Source organism: Sipha flava, unplaced genomic scaffold (genome assembly GCF_003268045.1).
Source record: "Sipha flava isolate LNK unplaced genomic scaffold, YSA_version1 111_pilon_pilon, whole genome shotgun sequence".
NCBI lineage: Eukaryota > Metazoa > Arthropoda > Insecta > Hemiptera > Aphididae > Sipha > Sipha flava.
This window is the reverse complement of record NW_020271729.1, coordinates 910,616-928,030: the sequence shown is the minus strand read 5'-3', so window position 1 is coordinate 928,030 and position 17,415 is coordinate 910,616. Positions and strand designations below refer to the sequence as shown.

The 17,415-nt window shown below is 29.4% G+C and overlaps 2 protein-coding genes across 2 annotated transcripts; both read left to right on the top strand.

Annotated features, from left to right (window-relative positions):
- Positions 1–238: 238 nt before the first annotated feature.
- Positions 239–2,744, top strand: LOC112689003 (protein hairy). Its single transcript, XM_025562488.1, has 3 exons — positions 239–624; positions 1,849–1,944; positions 2,017–2,744. Exons 1-3 carry the CDS (start codon positions 526–528, stop codon positions 2,668–2,670), a joined length of 849 nt encoding a protein of 282 aa, XP_025418273.1. The 5' UTR covers positions 239–525; the 3' UTR covers positions 2,671–2,744.
- Positions 2,745–8,822: 6,078 nt separating this feature from the next.
- LOC112689059 (membrane-bound alkaline phosphatase-like) lies at positions 8,823–17,245 on the top strand. Its single transcript, XM_025562563.1, has 9 exons — positions 8,823–8,986; positions 11,565–11,618; positions 12,584–12,816; positions 12,936–13,147; positions 14,168–14,297; positions 14,379–14,562; positions 15,033–15,205; positions 16,405–16,660; positions 16,745–17,245. Exons 1-9 carry the CDS (start codon positions 8,893–8,895, stop codon positions 16,936–16,938), a joined length of 1,530 nt encoding a protein of 509 aa, XP_025418348.1. The 5' UTR covers positions 8,823–8,892; the 3' UTR covers positions 16,939–17,245.
- The last annotated feature ends 170 nt before the right edge of the window (positions 17,246–17,415 follow it).

Here is a 17,415-nt window from a genome sequence, read left to right as displayed (position 1 = left end):
CAGGTTGGGTGGTGCGGTACGAATCGGCGGCACGCGGTTGCGGTGGGAAGACGACGAAAATCGTGAAACGGCCACGAGCAACAAGTCCCCCCACCACCGCTGAGAGCACGGCGGCGGCCGACTGTTGTTCCGCTACAACACCTGTGCGTGTGGCCGCCCTGTGGCCCGCGTGCGCGCGTGCCTGCGCGCGCGCGCTCGTCCGCCTTGTCCGCCTTCATTTGATCATTTCGTTCTTTTTCGGCACGGAAGCGCCAAGTGACCGCATCGCTTGCTCACGCGCACGCACGTACGTACTCACGCACGCGACAACACTCGCACACTCGCGTCTGCCGCTCGGCACATTACCACGCGCCGCGGAACACCCGGTGGTCTGTCGTTGATACCGTCTCCCGCGCGCGCACACCGATCCGACATCGACGTTCGCGCGAATGTCCGTCTGCGCACCGTCAACCGTCGCACCGGGTTTACCGTTTTCCATTTATATTACCCGTCAGTCACCGGACGCGCATCGCGTTAACCGCGATCATGACTTCCGGAGTGACGGCCGACGACCCACTGTCCCAGGGCTCACCGCTAGCCACCGACCCGTGCACCCAGAAGAAAATCAACGAGAACAACCGAAGGGTAAGTCGCACCGAACTAAATCATATAACGTATTGATATGTGTAACCAAACTAGGTTACGAATTTTGTGTCGGCCTGACTTGTGCGTAACGATTTCGATATTCGATTTTTGGAACCCTACCAATAGTGAATACCAATATTAAAATCGTGTTGGTTTTCGAAACGATATTAATTATTTTCCATTTGTGATGTCGGTCACATAAATTTGAAATTAATTTTTCTACTCATTATTTTCCGTGACCAGACAAGCATAAATTATGCATATCCGTAAATAATTGATCATCCCTTAAAACAATTTTTTTTATTAATTAAAAAATTTTTTTAAACGTTTTAGTTATACTGCTTATAAATAATTACATATAATTATTACAGATAGAAACTTCAATTGTAAATTATCCTATTATTTCAAGTTAATCAAAAAAATCATAATATGTATGTTTTATACCGCTAAAAAACGGTTCAACATATATTTGTAAAAACATTCAGTCACATATTATGTTATAACTAATAAATATAAAGTATCAAAATTTATGAAAATTTATGTAAATAAAATTTTATAATTTTGATGTACATATCGATATAATTTGTACTTACTCGCATTTTGAGACTAAACAATATCAAAAAAGTTTTTATGTTTTAAAATGTATCAAATATTTTAATATCTATAATGATCAAGTTAAAAATATGGCAGTATCTCTTCAAAACTTAAAATCACAAAATCACTGTCCAAATTGAATTATAAGATTTATGAAAATTAAATTGTTTGACTTTCGATAATAATAATAGACAATTCCATATTTTACTAAATATAAACTATGAAACACGTTGGCATATAAGACCTAATTTATGATACAAAACTAAAAATATAGTAATTAGGTATTGAGCATAAGATATAGGCAATTTATTATACATAAATGTTAATGTAGTGGTCACATGTTGGCGCGACGTATTTAAAACAGATGACGGTTAAAATTATAAATTACTTTTAAATATTTAGAATACAAACATTTTTTTTTTTTAATTAATTACAAGTAAACGATCATAGTTTCTAGTTTAAGTCAATGAATTATATATTCAATCCAGGGATTCTATTGAATAATTAAATTATCTTAAAATAATTATAACTGTTTTAAAATGTAGTACTTACTTTAGTATAGTCATCAATTAATTTAAAAAAACAGTTTATTAAGCATATTATCATTATATTTATTTTTAATTTTTTTAGAGTAATAAACCAATAATGGAGAAAAAGAGAAGGGCCAGAATAAATAATTGTCTGAATGAGTTGAAAACTTTGATCTTAGACGCAACTAAAAAAGATGTGAGTATATCTTATTATAATTAATTTAAAATATTTGAATATTATTAATTAATAAGGTTATCAATTATTTAGCCAGCAAGACATTCAAAACTAGAAAAAGCAGATATTTTGGAAATGACTGTAAAACACTTAGAATCTATGCAAAGGCATAATGTAGCTCTATCAGCAGCTACAGATTCGACTGTAGCCAACAAATTCAAAGCTGGATTTACGGAGTGTACAAATGAAGTTAGCAGATTTCCTGGGCTTGAACCCAATGTCCGTAAACGTCTTATGCAGCATCTGGGAACATACTTCAATAAAGAAAATGTTATCAGCAACCCAAAAAGTCCATCAACACCTCCAGAGACATCTAATCTCCAATTGCATTTGGACTCCAACCAGAATGCAATTCTATTAGGATCTACCAGTTCAGCTTGTGGGGTTCAATTAGTTCCAACTAGACTGCCAAATGGTGACATTGCTCTTGTTTTACCAACTAGACCTACTGAAACATCACCTCCTCCACCACCTCTTTCTATGATTGTGCCTACACCACCATCCACACAATCTGATTCTTCTGGTTCTGAGTCACCTTTACCAGATAGACCATTATCATGCTATTCAATGGGTAGCTGTGATAGTACAGATACGTACAGTCAATCAGAATTGCCTTTGGCATTGGTTACCAAACATAGAAGAAATGATGAACAGTCTGATCTAGAACAACCTTGGCGACCATGGTAATAATCATAAAATTATAATTTTTTTTTCTATTTATCAGGAGATTCTCATTAATTAAGTATTTTTATATTTGTCTTGAAATATTGTATGCACTTTTTTATAATTTATCAATAATTATTGATTTTACAATACTTCTTAGTGCCATACATTTTAAATTAGACTTTTATTGTGTTTATATTTTTTTTATAAGAAAAAGGCTGGTAGCTCATAACTATTAAGTACATCACACCAGCAAATTGTTTGGGTAAAATTCCAATTGGGTAGGGCTGGTTTGCTGTACATATAACTATTTTATAAGACAGTAAATATATATTTTTGTTTTTACATTATTATCTAAACAATTTACTTAAATGGTTTAAATGTTTTTGTTTATATTAAATTGAATAACAGTATCCACTTGGTCATTAAATAAATAACAGGGTTCGTGCAATTATTTTGTTGATTTAATTTCTTAATCAAATCAAATTGCCGGGCGTTAGTGCAACAAATGTGAACAGTTTGAGTGGTTAATCATATTTGATAAATGCATATAATAGTAATATTTTTATTTATTTTTATTTTTTTTTATGTATTTATAACCATCTTCATTTATAAATGTTTTGATTAGCAGTTGTATATATTATTTATTTTGATTTTTCTTCTCTATAAATCAAATAGTTTACAATGTAACAAAATAGCCTGATGTTTAAAATAAAAAACCATTTTTAAGTTGTATACATTATGTAATTGTTTTTGTTAAACTGTGTACTGTCATAATTTTGTATCGTGTATTATAAATCATTTTATTTTTAAGTTATTTTTTAAGTGCCTTGACAGCAATTATCACAGTGTCTTCCATTCGATTTTATATTATTGGGCTAACATATTATTTAAAAATTAATTTATTTTAATTTTGTGTTATTCGATTATGTGAAATATATGGTAATTACTTAATACTTAGGTAATAAAACTATGTTATTAAATCAAATATTTGTGCATTATTATAATATAAATCCAAAAGTAAAATTGTATTGACCCACTGATTTTAATTGAAATTATGATTGTTAGTTGAGAATTAGTCAAAAATTTTAAACAATTAAAATTAAAAAAATAATGCCATTCATATGAATGATAGATATAATGGTTAATTCATACTTTTTCAGAATTTTTTTAACAGATCTTACAATTATAATTTTTAGTAAAATTAAATGATAAATTGATAATTCTCTAATATTTTATTGAGTTATTGCGGTTTAGGTTGATATATTTACTAAGAGATTTTGTATAAAAAATAAAAAATGGTCGAATGAAGTTTTCAATAAAATCATAAAAATTACTTATTATTATAAAAAATTTAAAAATATTAAAAATATATAAAAAATATCAGCCTCCTATTTTTTTTAAAATTAAAACAGTTGTATAATTTGTCTTATCACCCATAAATGAACAAAACAAATAAATTACTTTAAATTTATTGTCATTAAATGACACTATAATATACAACAACATTGCTAGGTTTTCAACAATGTACCTTATTCAATACAAGCTGTAGGAGTATGAAAAATGTACAACCCAATCAAACCCAGCGTCACTTGTTTTCATTTGCTACATGAAAAATTAGAGGAAATTAGAAAAATATGACAATTTTTTTAAATAAAATTGTAAGATATAAATATTAATTTTATTTGAATAGATTAAAAGTATTTTAAAATAATTGTTTTTCTTTCATTACACATCTCATTATAGTAGGTTGAGTTTATTATTTATTAGTACTTTTATTAACTTTTAACCTAATATTTACTATGTATTTTAATTTTTAATTTTATTAATAATAATATCAAAAAGTTAGAAATTACATATGCTTTAACTGATTTATAATTGAGGCTACAATATTAATTTTGTTTAATTGTACTAGTTAAAAATCAAAGCTATTATTGTGGCCCAGGCTAACTGGACTATTCCAGTATACCTATAAGCCACATCTTAGTTAAAAAAACAATTTAAATCTCTAAAAATGTCCACGAAATATGTATTAAAATCTATATTCATATTTTACCATATATAGTATTAATAAATTGAGAGTCTTTATTCAATATAACAACAATTGCGTGACGACAACGATTTTTATGACAAATAATTCAATAATTATAACTTATAACTAAAGACCGAGTTTCATGGATACTGCAACTTTTTATTAATACCAGGTAAATCAAATGTGATCAAATATATATAAGAATCGAATTAACTATATTCTTTCTATTTAATTTAATAATGCAATTTTTTACAATTTTCAACGGTTTGGCAATTATTGCAATTTTTGTATACTTCACGTGATAAAATATACAAATTATTATTTCTAAAGCAATTTTACAATTAAAATATAACTATGACGTAAATTGTTACATGTAGTTAAATGTAGTTTCAAATTTTTAAAATAATATTTATTTGGACATCCACAATTTTAGAAGAATCAAAATAGCCAATTACTTAATAGTGTAAACATATTTAGTAAAATTAAAAATATTTTGATAAATATTCCCGGTCCCAATGGGAAAATAGTTAAAGATATATTAAAATATGTCTTAGAAAAAAAATTAGGATATAAAACTATTAATTTATGACAGGAAATCAAAATGTTAATTTAGATAAAACACCAAATGTTTTAAATTATTTTAAATATGCACCGATAACAAGTGCTCAACGTCTTTTTTCATTACATAAACATGTTTTAAGTAATAGATGATACAATTTTCAAGAACATAATTTAGAGATATATATAATTATAAATTTTAATTCAGAAAAATTATATATTTATATTTATGTAAGTAATTAATGATTGTATGTTTGATATGATTCTATTATGTAATTTTAATTTTATTTTTTGTTGCAATTTTAACATATTTATACTGCAATTTCGATACATTTTCATTGAAATTTTGGTATCTTTTTAATGCAATTATATCCGATCTTTATTTATGACCATATTTGGATTAAAATTTTTATTTTCGATTATAAAACGAGAATAATGTTAATATTATCATTGAATCGTAATATGACCTCTGATACGGCTGGATTGATTGGAGATTTACTACATCAACATGTGGTAACAGGTCGAAGTCAAAGATCACACGTATTAGATGGCTAGTAGTATTTCATCATCATAAGCATTAGAAAATCTATGTAGGCCGTATCACCATCTTAGGGCTCAGGGCTAAAAAGAAAGATTTTCTTAATGGCGTCCATTTTGAAGATATTACATTTTAGTGAATTCGTGTTCAGTAACGAAAATTGGTGTCTTATTTCGTTATGAACCATAAATCTCCAGCCCATAATAAAAATAATAATAAAAACATAATTAAAAAGTCCCCAAATAGTTGGGAATAAGGTGAGGGAGAAGAAGAAAAATATAATTAATAATTAATACATAATAATAAGAATGAACGTCGCTTTAAACAATTGTATATAATATTGGTTACTGGATATTAATAATCCATCGGTTAGAAGAAGCAAAAGTAAACATTATGATGACAATTTTACTGTTAAATAATCAACATGTCTTTGATACTCACGATAGAACATCATTAATAATTACTATATAGAAATTAAAGGTTTAAACAATGGTATTAAAACTAATTAACATCAGTAGTGGTATGAACTTACTTGATTTGTAAGACATTATAAGATATTATTTTGTTGACTGATATACTTAGCCTATTTAAATTAAAAAAACTTATCAAAGTTCTTACCGTTCCTATTATATGTCTACAATTATCCAAGCACATCCCACGCGCACACTTCTATGTAAATAATATTGATATATCAATAGTAATGAATTACATTATACAAACCTATTTTCATTTTACTGTTTTCGCTGATAAAAAAAAACTACCAAAATTTTTGATGAAAAAAAATCACAGATCGAGTAAAATAATACAGTACAATAAAATATAAAAAATATTAAGTGTTTGAAGTTTTACTTACATCACTAACATCGTCATAGTTTATTTTAATTTCTTTAGTTAAATTATTAAATATTTATTGTTTTACTAATAATTACTACAAAACTATAGCATTAAAGACAATTCGAAGACCAAGATGGGTAAATACAGAGAAAACGTGAACAATTCTGCTTTGGAAGAAAAAAAATGAAAAAGTAATAAAAACAGGAAATGGTATAACAATGGTGGTATACGTAGCCTACGGAGGAAGATAAAAGTTCGAAAATTGACATTTGTGAAAGTGATAGAAATTGATGAGCCTATATGTTTGATAAAAATAAGCTATTTAAATATATTTTTTATTATTATTTCTTATGTACCTATATAATAAATAATTAATTCGCATTACTTATTTATTTTGTTATGTTCCATAATTTGTTGGCTAATTAATGATTATCATGAAAAATAATCCACAATCTTAATTATTGATTCATATCTACAGATTTTTGCTCTTTAGTTTTAGTTTTACTCTGTAATAATTTGAATCCTAATTTAATTTAATCCTTAATTTATATGTATAAATAAAGATTTTAATATTTTCACTCATCAATGCTCAGATCAAACCGCTGGACCTAGTAGCTTAAAATTTTGGTAGTATTTATGTTTTATTATGTAGGAATTGTATCTCATTTATACACTATTAGAGATGGTAAGAAATTATTTCTCGCAATCCTCTCCTATGAAGATGAATAAGAATGAATAGGTTTTTACATTATATTTTTTGAATTAGATTTTTATAGCCAAACGTCTATAAAAATACTTAAGTATCAATTTTTAGATTTTATCTTGATCCCTCCATAAATGAGTCAAAATAAGTAACAACTGATTTTTTACGTTAATATATAATTAATATAATAACAATAATAATAAACAAGATTTGGAGCTTTTAGCACTTAAAAACACGCAATAAACCATGCACTAAAATCGCAATTAGTATAAATAACAATTTAGTCATTTTCATATTTGCATCTAACAAAAGAATCTAGTCTATTAAGAAATTCTTCGATAAAAACAAAATTTTAATGTTCAAAGTATTTAATAAATGTCAACAATCATTCTTAAACTGTTACATCAATTAACACACATGCACTATTACCAATAAATTGTGAATTCCACGCACTATTAGCATAGACGAAGCAATAAAAATGTATTAAATGTATTGCTAATTTAATTTAAATTATTTTACTTAACTATCATAAACAATGAAAAATTGTAGTCTGAATATAAAAGATAAAAATCAGCATAAATTTTTTTTATTGGATAAATAATATTATGTTCTACAGAAAACCTTGAAATTTGGAAGGTATTTCAACTCACAATTATTTTCACAAGTAATGCCGTACAGTAATAATTTATAAAAATTGTTAGCCGATTCAAATAGTAATTTATAAAGTGGATTATTTTTTCGTATAATTAGAGGATACACATAGAGATGAACTATTAGTGTTGTCACAAATAACTTAAGACTCTAAATGGTTTTTGTCTTTTGTTTATTGTTATAACTTTTGGTTAAAATACTTATAAACTAAGATACAAATAAGTCTACAACAAATCTAAACTAACGTAATTAATTTCAATATTAATTAATTTACTAATAAGCGAATTACTACTTAATATATAATAAAAATGGTACTTTTTCTTATAAAATATATTGAAATATTTCAATTTACCTTTTACATGATTTAAAAAATTTCCAAATATTATAAATATTACCAACGGGGCAAAAAAAAATCAAACGTCACAAAATTAATTATAAATTTTTTCCTTCGCTGAAAAACTTCAATAATGAATATGAACTGCATATTTTTAATGCATTACGAACTCTTTAAATTATACAGTTATATTTGAAATTACATTCACGAAATTCACCACCGTAAAACGTGTACACACAGAAAATATGTGGTTTGCATAAAAGTTAATAAACCAATATATTAACCTAGCAACGTAATATATCTGTAATGTGATTATTAAAATTAATGACTATTATTATGATTAATTAATTTACTATTATACTAATCAAACCACCGTCGAATAATCAATAATCATACCAATGATCCTTGTATCTAATTTTACTTAAATCCTTCAATTATACGTTAACAGTCACCCATAAAGTGTTTTTAGATATTGTGACAACGTATACACCGGTACGTAACTGCTGTTTTTCAGTCATTTGGTTTACGCCGGACACGCCAGACGGATTAGTTACGAGAAACTCTCATTAGGAAGTCTCTACATTAGAGACGTCAACATGGTTTCTTACCTCATGTTAATAATATTTCTGTTTTGTATCAAAAACACTATAGCTGCATCAAAATCTCATTTTAAGTCCAAACCTTCCATTGGTACGTATTTTTAAAACGTATTTTTAGATTATTAAGACTAGCAAAAATTATGGTTAGAACGACAACACTGCTTTATTCATTAATATCTCAAAGAATAATTTTTATAATTTTATAAACATGACATAATTTATATCCAATTCAGGCACCATTATCAGTTGATGCTTAGTAATATTGTTATATTGATTTATTTCAACAAAGTTTTTGAATTATAATGGTATATAATAAAATAAGAATAGCCCACATTTGATGCAAATGATGATACAAATTCCGATTTCTTCACAATTTGTATTAATTATTGATTTTGTTTGACGATAGAATATTTATTATTATAATGATGTGAGGTTTATCTAACTTAAATGTAGGGTTTAAAATATTTTAATTATTACAAAAAATAAATGAAACTATGAAATAAACGAAAGAAGAATGAGCAGACTTGAAATGTGATATTTACACAAAATGTATAAACAATTGAAAAATCAATAATATAATACCAAAAAATTAAAAGTATATTTAAATATTAACTACAATATGTTATACTTTAATTTATATTAAATAGTGTAATAATAGTACACTATACTCAGTATCTATTTCATTGTTTTATTGTCCTTCAGGGCATTTTTATTTAGAAATTATTAATTTTTTTTTAAACCACTAAAATTTTAAAAATTATGTATATTACTTTTAATTACATTTTTGGTACATTGATAATAAATATTAATAAAAATTACTTTAAATGTAAAAAGTTTAAATTTCTAACCAAGTATCATATATAAATCCCAAGTTGTGTTTATACGTATTCCTCGAAAAACGACAATATCATTGTAAGAAATGGATCTTGTTAAATAATGCATAGATAAATATTTAAGTATTCAAATAAGACGTGATAATATGTTCAATATGAAACCCAATAGCCCAGTTGACATTTAAATTATCTATACATTCGTGACTATGGTACATAAACTCAGTGAATATGTTAAACATTATTATATAATATACTGATTCACATATAATGCATAATGGGTATTTCATATACCCAATGATACTAAATATTAACGAAATATATTTATGATCTCTTATTATATTCAAAAGATGCCAAAACATGGACAAAACAATGCTTCAAAATGTAAATCACAAAAAACCAAGTTGTTTGTGATCAGGTTTGAGCCAAAAAATCAAAATATACCGATCTACAATTAATCTTATAATGTATACCACATCCAATGTAATAATATAAAACGTAATAACCCTATACATTTCATTAAATTATGTCAGCAAAACATGTAAATAATCTTTATTATTCTTATTCAAATTATAATTTTTTTTACTGCAAAAGTATGAAAAGAATAAATATAATTTATAAAAAGTTAAAATTTTTTTTCCTAAATTTTGCTAGTAATTCTTTATTTATATAATCAAAAAAATAACTGTCAGTTATTCATCAGATAAAATAAGCAGTTGCCAAAGGTAGACATTTTCAAGAAGTGACGATTTTGTTTTAAGATTCTATTTTAAAATTTTTTAATTTATTATGGTAAAAATCAAACATTTTTATATTCCACAAAATTATTTTATAAATCAATATTGGCTAAATGTATTCAACGAATTCAATTTATATTATAACTGATAATACAATATGTGTAAGAACTCAAGAAGAAATAATTTATTATAAATTATATTTATGTATTTTTTACATAATGCGTTTTTTTTTTGTAAAATTTTATTTATTTATCCATCAATTAATGTTGTAACTTTTTTACGTGTGTGTGAACATATTTATTCTAAATCATTGTGATAGATTTTCATTTACTAAATATATTGTATTGATATACATCTATACAATTTTAACAGTTTATATTATTATTTACATTATTATTCAGTATCAGTTTAGATGCCTTTAATTAATTTAAGGAAAAAAAAGTAATAGGTTGGCTTGATAAATACTTTAAGAAAAATACGTATTACTCATAAATAATAAATAGTTTACAAAGGTGGCGAAATAAAGTTACCACTGAGGCTAGGAGCGGCAATGGTGTACATTTACGATTGACAGTTGTACACACATGCTCGTAAATTTGTTTGGTGATTTAATAAGTAAAATAAGAACTAATAGTTACATAAGTTATCAATCGACCAATGAAAAAAATATCAGTTTAGTACTTATATTATAAATACATAATATTTTGATAAGGTAAAATACATTTTTTATTTTTAAAGAAAACGCTAGAGCACACATATGGATTTATAATTCTTATTCATGCACAAATTTAAGTAACTGTGTTAATTGATCTGAGTTCCTTGCACTCGAGACAAACTCAGTGATCAATGGGTTTCCAATAATTTCATTCTCTGTTTGATTATCACATTTCGACTGCATGCAAGGTCATCAGAATCGGAATCTCTCAGTCATTTGCATTTCTTGATACGGTCCTACATCGTCCATGATTTTGCACCCATGACTGCATTAGGGGTCAATCGTTACATGTCGATTGGCATGCGATTACGACACAAACTTAACTACCTACTGCGACTGCAACATTGATGGACGTTTCACATCAATTGGTTCTATTTGATTTTCCAGACAATTATTTCGCGGACAAGGGACGACCTCTAAATCAGCGATCAAGAGAATACGGTAAGTGCGAATACGTCCCGATGATCCGTTCCGAGATTTTTACGGTAAACGTATTCAATATAGCACCTATATAATAACTATCCGCAATAAAATCCCATGTGTATTAACATGTATTTCATTAATCTATTCTTCCTCGTACACAGTTATCTGGAGATGCATAATACTACGTATGTAGTATTACATAATATTATGAATACATAAATATAATTAAATAGAATTAAGAGTGCAGACAGGGGCGGATCCAGAGTCGGGGAACTGTGGGTCAAGCCATTTATTAGGGATGAAACTGAATTAGAAATGAATACCTTGTAAAAAAAAAACACAATATGCTCATAAAAGTGTATAAGTATATTTATATTACATTTTAGAATTAGCGATACCACCGATAATGACATATTTACGATTAATTAATATAATCTAATTTTATCAGCACAACAACCATACGGAATAAAATATGATTTACCTAACTTTCTACTAAGCCGATATAATTTAAAATATAAATTATGAATTGAAAAATTTTAAATTTTGAATATACATGGCATTCATTTTTCAAGTAACTCCGATGGGTAAACTGTTCAAGAGTCCAAATAAAGGTCTAAAAAGAGAAAAAAATTTTCAAGAGGCCAATTTTGTCAACAAATATTAACTGTGGGTCAGCTGACCCCCTGAACCCCCCTAGATCCGCCCCTGGTGCCAGACCAATAATTTAATGCACATCGCTGAACTAGCTTACATACATACATACCATACATTATATACGTCTTCAAATAATATTATTTAGTATACGTTCTTTAATGAGCACTTTTTTTTCGTATAAAATCACAATGTACACTTTAGAAACATTCAATTAACAAATCATCGATCGTACGGTAATTTTTGAAATTCACACACGCACAATTACACTGTTGAGTTCACAGTGAAATTGCGTAAAACCTAATATATCAACGAACTAAATTCAAATATAGATGGTAACTTTTGGATGAACCGTGGCATGTCCGACCTAAGACGTCGGGTCAAAACGCTAGAAAAACCAATCATTGGACGGGCAAAGAACGTCGTGTTTTTCCTGGGCGACGGTATGTCCTTAGCCACAGTGACTGCGGCCAGAGTACACATGGAACAGACTTCCGGCAAGCCGTTTTCAGACGGAAATACTTCACTAACGTTCGAAAACTTTCCGTACACCGGATTGGTCAGGGTGGGTACAACCGTAATGGTACATAGTACTGATATATTTCGTTTCCGAGACGATGTATACCCTACTAATATATTATATTTCATACTTATAAATTTCATATGTTTTTTCTATCCATATAGACATATTGCGTGGACAAACAAGTGGCCGATTCGGCTTGTTCGTCGACTGCCTACATGACTGGTGTGAAGGCGAACTCGGGAACATTGGGTGTGACTGGCGCCGTTCAGAAGAATGACTGTAAGGCGTCTTTGGATTCTAAAAACCAAGTAGACTCAATATTACGGTGGGCTCAGATGGCTGGAAAATCTACCGGCATCGTCACCACCACGAGGTAAATTTCCGACAGTAAATACCTATACAGTGTATCTGATAAATACCTGTCTGTGTGTAATTGAAATCCTAAACGTATACGAGAAGAAAACTGTAAATATACAATTATATATGTGTGTGTGTGTATATACGAGTATATACATGTATATTTATGTGAGATTAACATAGAAATCATATTACAGACCAGTCAGTTCAGAATTGTTCACCACTTTTGTACTTAGATAAGTAATTAAATACGAGTACCATACGTCTGTGATTTTATTAATGACATTAAAATTTGTAAAATAAATACATTTGAAATAAGTGATAGTCAAAATATAAAGAACCCTCCCCCCTCATGAAAATATGTCTAGGCACGCCCCTTACAATTGTACAATACAGTTCTATCATACGAGTATATATTTAATTTCATAATTTAATTTGTTTTTGATGCTAAGAAAGCTGAAAGTTAAAATAATTAATCGTATGTAGGCACAGTATTTTTATTGTCATCTCGAGACAGGTACAATCATGTAGACCGGTTTCGTAGTATTTTGAGTAAAGGTGAGATAGATGTTTTTTGATTACAACCCAACAAAAGGACCACCCACCGGGTAAAGCGTAAAATATAATATTTACTACATACTAATTGCACTACCCTTGCTATTATTACTCAAAACAATAATAATTTTCTATTAACAGACCATTAATAAGGTAAAACATTTTTATAACTGACCTACACAAGTCTCTAGTTTAATATAAGGTGTAGCAACATTACAACATATTACGGTTATTATACACTCCGTAATCCAACACAATAATTACAAGAATCTGGTTTTGCAAGTATAGTTGGTCTTATTCAATTAACTCGTTAAGGTTGGAGAGGCAAAAAACGGATTTCAAATAAAATTGACGGTCTCTCCTTATTTGTCGAAGTTACAAAGCAAAAAACACAATTAAATAATATATCTTATTTCATGAGTATAATATTATTACCACAGCCTGCACATAAATTCATACCTTCATGTGATACCGTCCACAGAGTAACGCACGCATCACCGGCCGGCGGCTATGCTCATTCGGCTGACAGAAGTTGGGAAAGCAGCGCTCCGGGTGACTGTTTGGATATTGCTCAACAGCTGGTGACTCGATCGCCCGGGATTGAGTTAGATGTACAATAAATACAAAACGGTTTTGTCGTCGGAAGAGACTTTCGGCGTTTTCGGATGTGTATTATGGATTACGGTTTTCAGGTAATCCTGGGTGGAGGCCGACAAGAGTTCCTACCGAAAAAAATGAACGGCAATCGAGAGGACGGTCGGGATCTGATCGCTGAATGGAAGGTTCACATGATGAAAACCCATCAAAAGTACGATTATGTGAGGAACAAAACCGAATTATCAAATGTGGATCTGAAAGACGTGGATAAACTTTTAGGTGAATTTGTACATAGTAATTAATATATAAATAATATAACATTATATGTATATAGTATATATTATGTGGTGATGGAAAAATTTAGAAGTTGATTTTAAAAGCCCAAATAATACCAGGTGAATATGATTATACTCGTATTTAAATATCTACAGCGTTTAAACTAAAGATCAAAATAAATTAATTAATATAGTATTTTACTCAAAAAAAATTATTAGACGAAGACATTAGGGCTAAATTTGGGTAGAGACTACAATTGATTTTGAATCGTCACCGAACAAGTTGTATACATATCTCATATATTGCAAAACATGATTTCATTAATTTTTCATGAATTTTCAAACGTCGAAATCAACGTATATCATGTAATGTAAACTGAACAATAATAATAATGATAATATGTACTCGTAATTTGGGTATGACCCGTTTAGAAATTAAATAAATAATAAGTTTTGTGCGTAAACCGATTTTAGGTTTGTTTTCCATGAGTCATATGTCCTACACAGGCACCAAGGAAATAGAAAAGGACGAGCCTTCTCTTAGTGAAATGACCGTGGCCGCTATAGAAGTGTTGCAGAAGAACGAGAACGGATACGTGTTGTTCGTTGAGGGTGGTCGGATCGATCACGCGCACCATCAGAATCTGGTAAGCACACGTATAATGGTGAATGAATGTATAATAATGCAGTGATATGGGTCCAGATGGAAGATCAATATGGTACGGAAACTTCTTCTAGTTGGAAATTATGTAGGTACACGATTCTGTACTCCTACAATAGTTATATTGTGAATGTAAAGGCTACGAACATCTGACCTGGACATACCTACCCAGGGACGTATTTAAGGGGTGGTTCGGATTTGAAATACTTAAGGGGGTGGCAATATTTTTACAGTGATTCTAAATAATTCCAAATCGATTTTTTTGTATTCTCAATGGAAAATAGTTTTTGAATAAATAAAATTATATAAAAAATAAATGGTATACTATAAAATAATTTATATTATTTAGTAGCGTACAAAATGTATGTACATTTAAGCGTATTTTATTCGAGATATAGGCATTGGTTTAATCTTGATTTTTATGGAAATGAGGCATTTGACCGAAAGGTGTTAAATTATTTAAAGACACCATCATCAGTCTTATAAAAGACAACTTTATATAAATTTATTTATATAATTATAACCCAGTTATTATTTTGGATTTGATATTAATTACAAATATTGTATAATAGTGTTCCAAAATGGGGAAAACGAATTGCGAGCAGCTTTTTAACGAATAGTTGGAGACACTTATTTTCAGCTTCAGGCAATATGGGCAGCAAAATGTTGTTGCCCCTGAGCGGAAGAATCTAAGCCCTGTAGTAAATTAAACCTAAAACGATTTATTTCTTCGGTCATTTGAGATTTCTTCTCCGATAGTTTTCACTGTAAGTAAATGCAAGTTGCGATATGACTGAATTGTGCAGCCGTCTTTTACGATGGATCCACTGTTCAACTTGTAGAGAGCCAAAGGGGTTGAAAGACAAACGCAAACCATAATTACTTAAGTTCTGATTCTATGTGACGTAAGATAATAAAATATATCACTAATCATTTATTTAAATTACACGCACCATCATTAAAAATTTATACAATTGTATACCAAGTTGAGATATATGTATATTTAGGACAATATAATAGGTAATTAAAATCAATTAAGGGGCAGTAACCGTTGGGAATTTGAAGGAACGTTCCTTTTAATCACCGTCCGCCTGGACCTGCGAACACTTGCAACATAATTATAGCTTGTGCACGTCCGTTAATATTTATCGGTGTATGCCCATCCGTTTTTTCCGTATACTGCAGGCACACATGGCCCTGAGCGAGACGATAGCTTTTTCTCGAGCCGTAAATGTGGCCGACACTATGACGAACCCGAAGAACACGCTAATTGTCGTCACGTCGGACCACTCGCACACAATGACCATCAACGGGTATCCGTCCAGAGAGGATCGCGTTGTCGGGCACGTAAATCGTGGTGGCGAAACGTATTCGATTTTAAGTTACGCTAACGGACCGTCGGCCAAAGAACACAAGTACGAGAAAGAACCGTCGGAGTACGGTAAGTCAATAATCACGGATATCGAATGAGTGATCCAATATTTTTCTGGATAGTAATAGTTTTGACGTTATCTTTTCGTCACAGGTGAAAAGTTCGCACTTTATCCGGCTCTAGTGCCGATGTCATTGGAAACGCACGGCGGCGAGGACGTAGCAGTGTGGGCTCGAGGTCCGTGGGCCCACTTGTTTGTCGGGAGTTTCGAACAAAACGTGTTGCCCTTGATCATGTCGCACGCATCGTGTATAGGTCCCAGCAAGGGAAAATGCTCAGATAGATAGTAAACAGCAACGAATTTGCAGCCAATTTCCCAACCATAATTGTTAATTTTGTTCAATATTTTCGCCAGATTTCATTTACTCATGTGCTCATTTGAAATTTATAATTATTTGAATGCACCGTCGGTGGTTAACTATTTCTTTAATTACGTCATGACTTATTATTATATTAATTGAATAATTATTTATTTGAAGTGACCGTTGTCATCAATTACTGTAACCAAGTATTACCAATAAGTGTATATATATTATTGCTCATTTGATAATTGATTAATTCATTTTAGTATACATATTTTGTGTAAAGAATTTAACCATGATTATTTAAAATTTAAATGTATTTAATACTTAATTATTAGCGAAATACATCCAAATACAAATAATATTTTATATTTGGGGTTCAAGTTGTCATAGACAATGTCAATTAATTATTCTCCACAGTAGGTATATCACAAAACATACACACACAAACATATAGTTGAT

Coding starts and splice junctions, on each gene's coding strand:
- LOC112689003 (XM_025562488.1), top strand. CDS start 526: ATGACTTCCGGAGTGACGGCCGACGACCCACTGTCCCAGGGCTCACCG. Junction 625..1,848: donor TCAACGAGAACAACCGAAGG/GTAAGTCGCACC, acceptor TAATTTTTTTAG/AGTAATAAACCAATAATGGA. Junction 1,945..2,016: donor TAGACGCAACTAAAAAAGAT/GTGAGTATATCT, acceptor TCAATTATTTAG/CCAGCAAGACATTCAAAACT.
- LOC112689059 (XM_025562563.1), top strand. CDS start 8,893: ATGGTTTCTTACCTCATGTTAATAATATTTCTGTTTTGTATCAAAAAC. Junction 8,987..11,564: donor TAAGTCCAAACCTTCCATTG/GTACGTATTTTT, acceptor TTGATTTTCCAG/ACAATTATTTCGCGGACAAG. Junction 14,563..15,032: donor AGACGTGGATAAACTTTTAG/GTGAATTTGTAC, acceptor AACCGATTTTAG/GTTTGTTTTCCATGAGTCAT.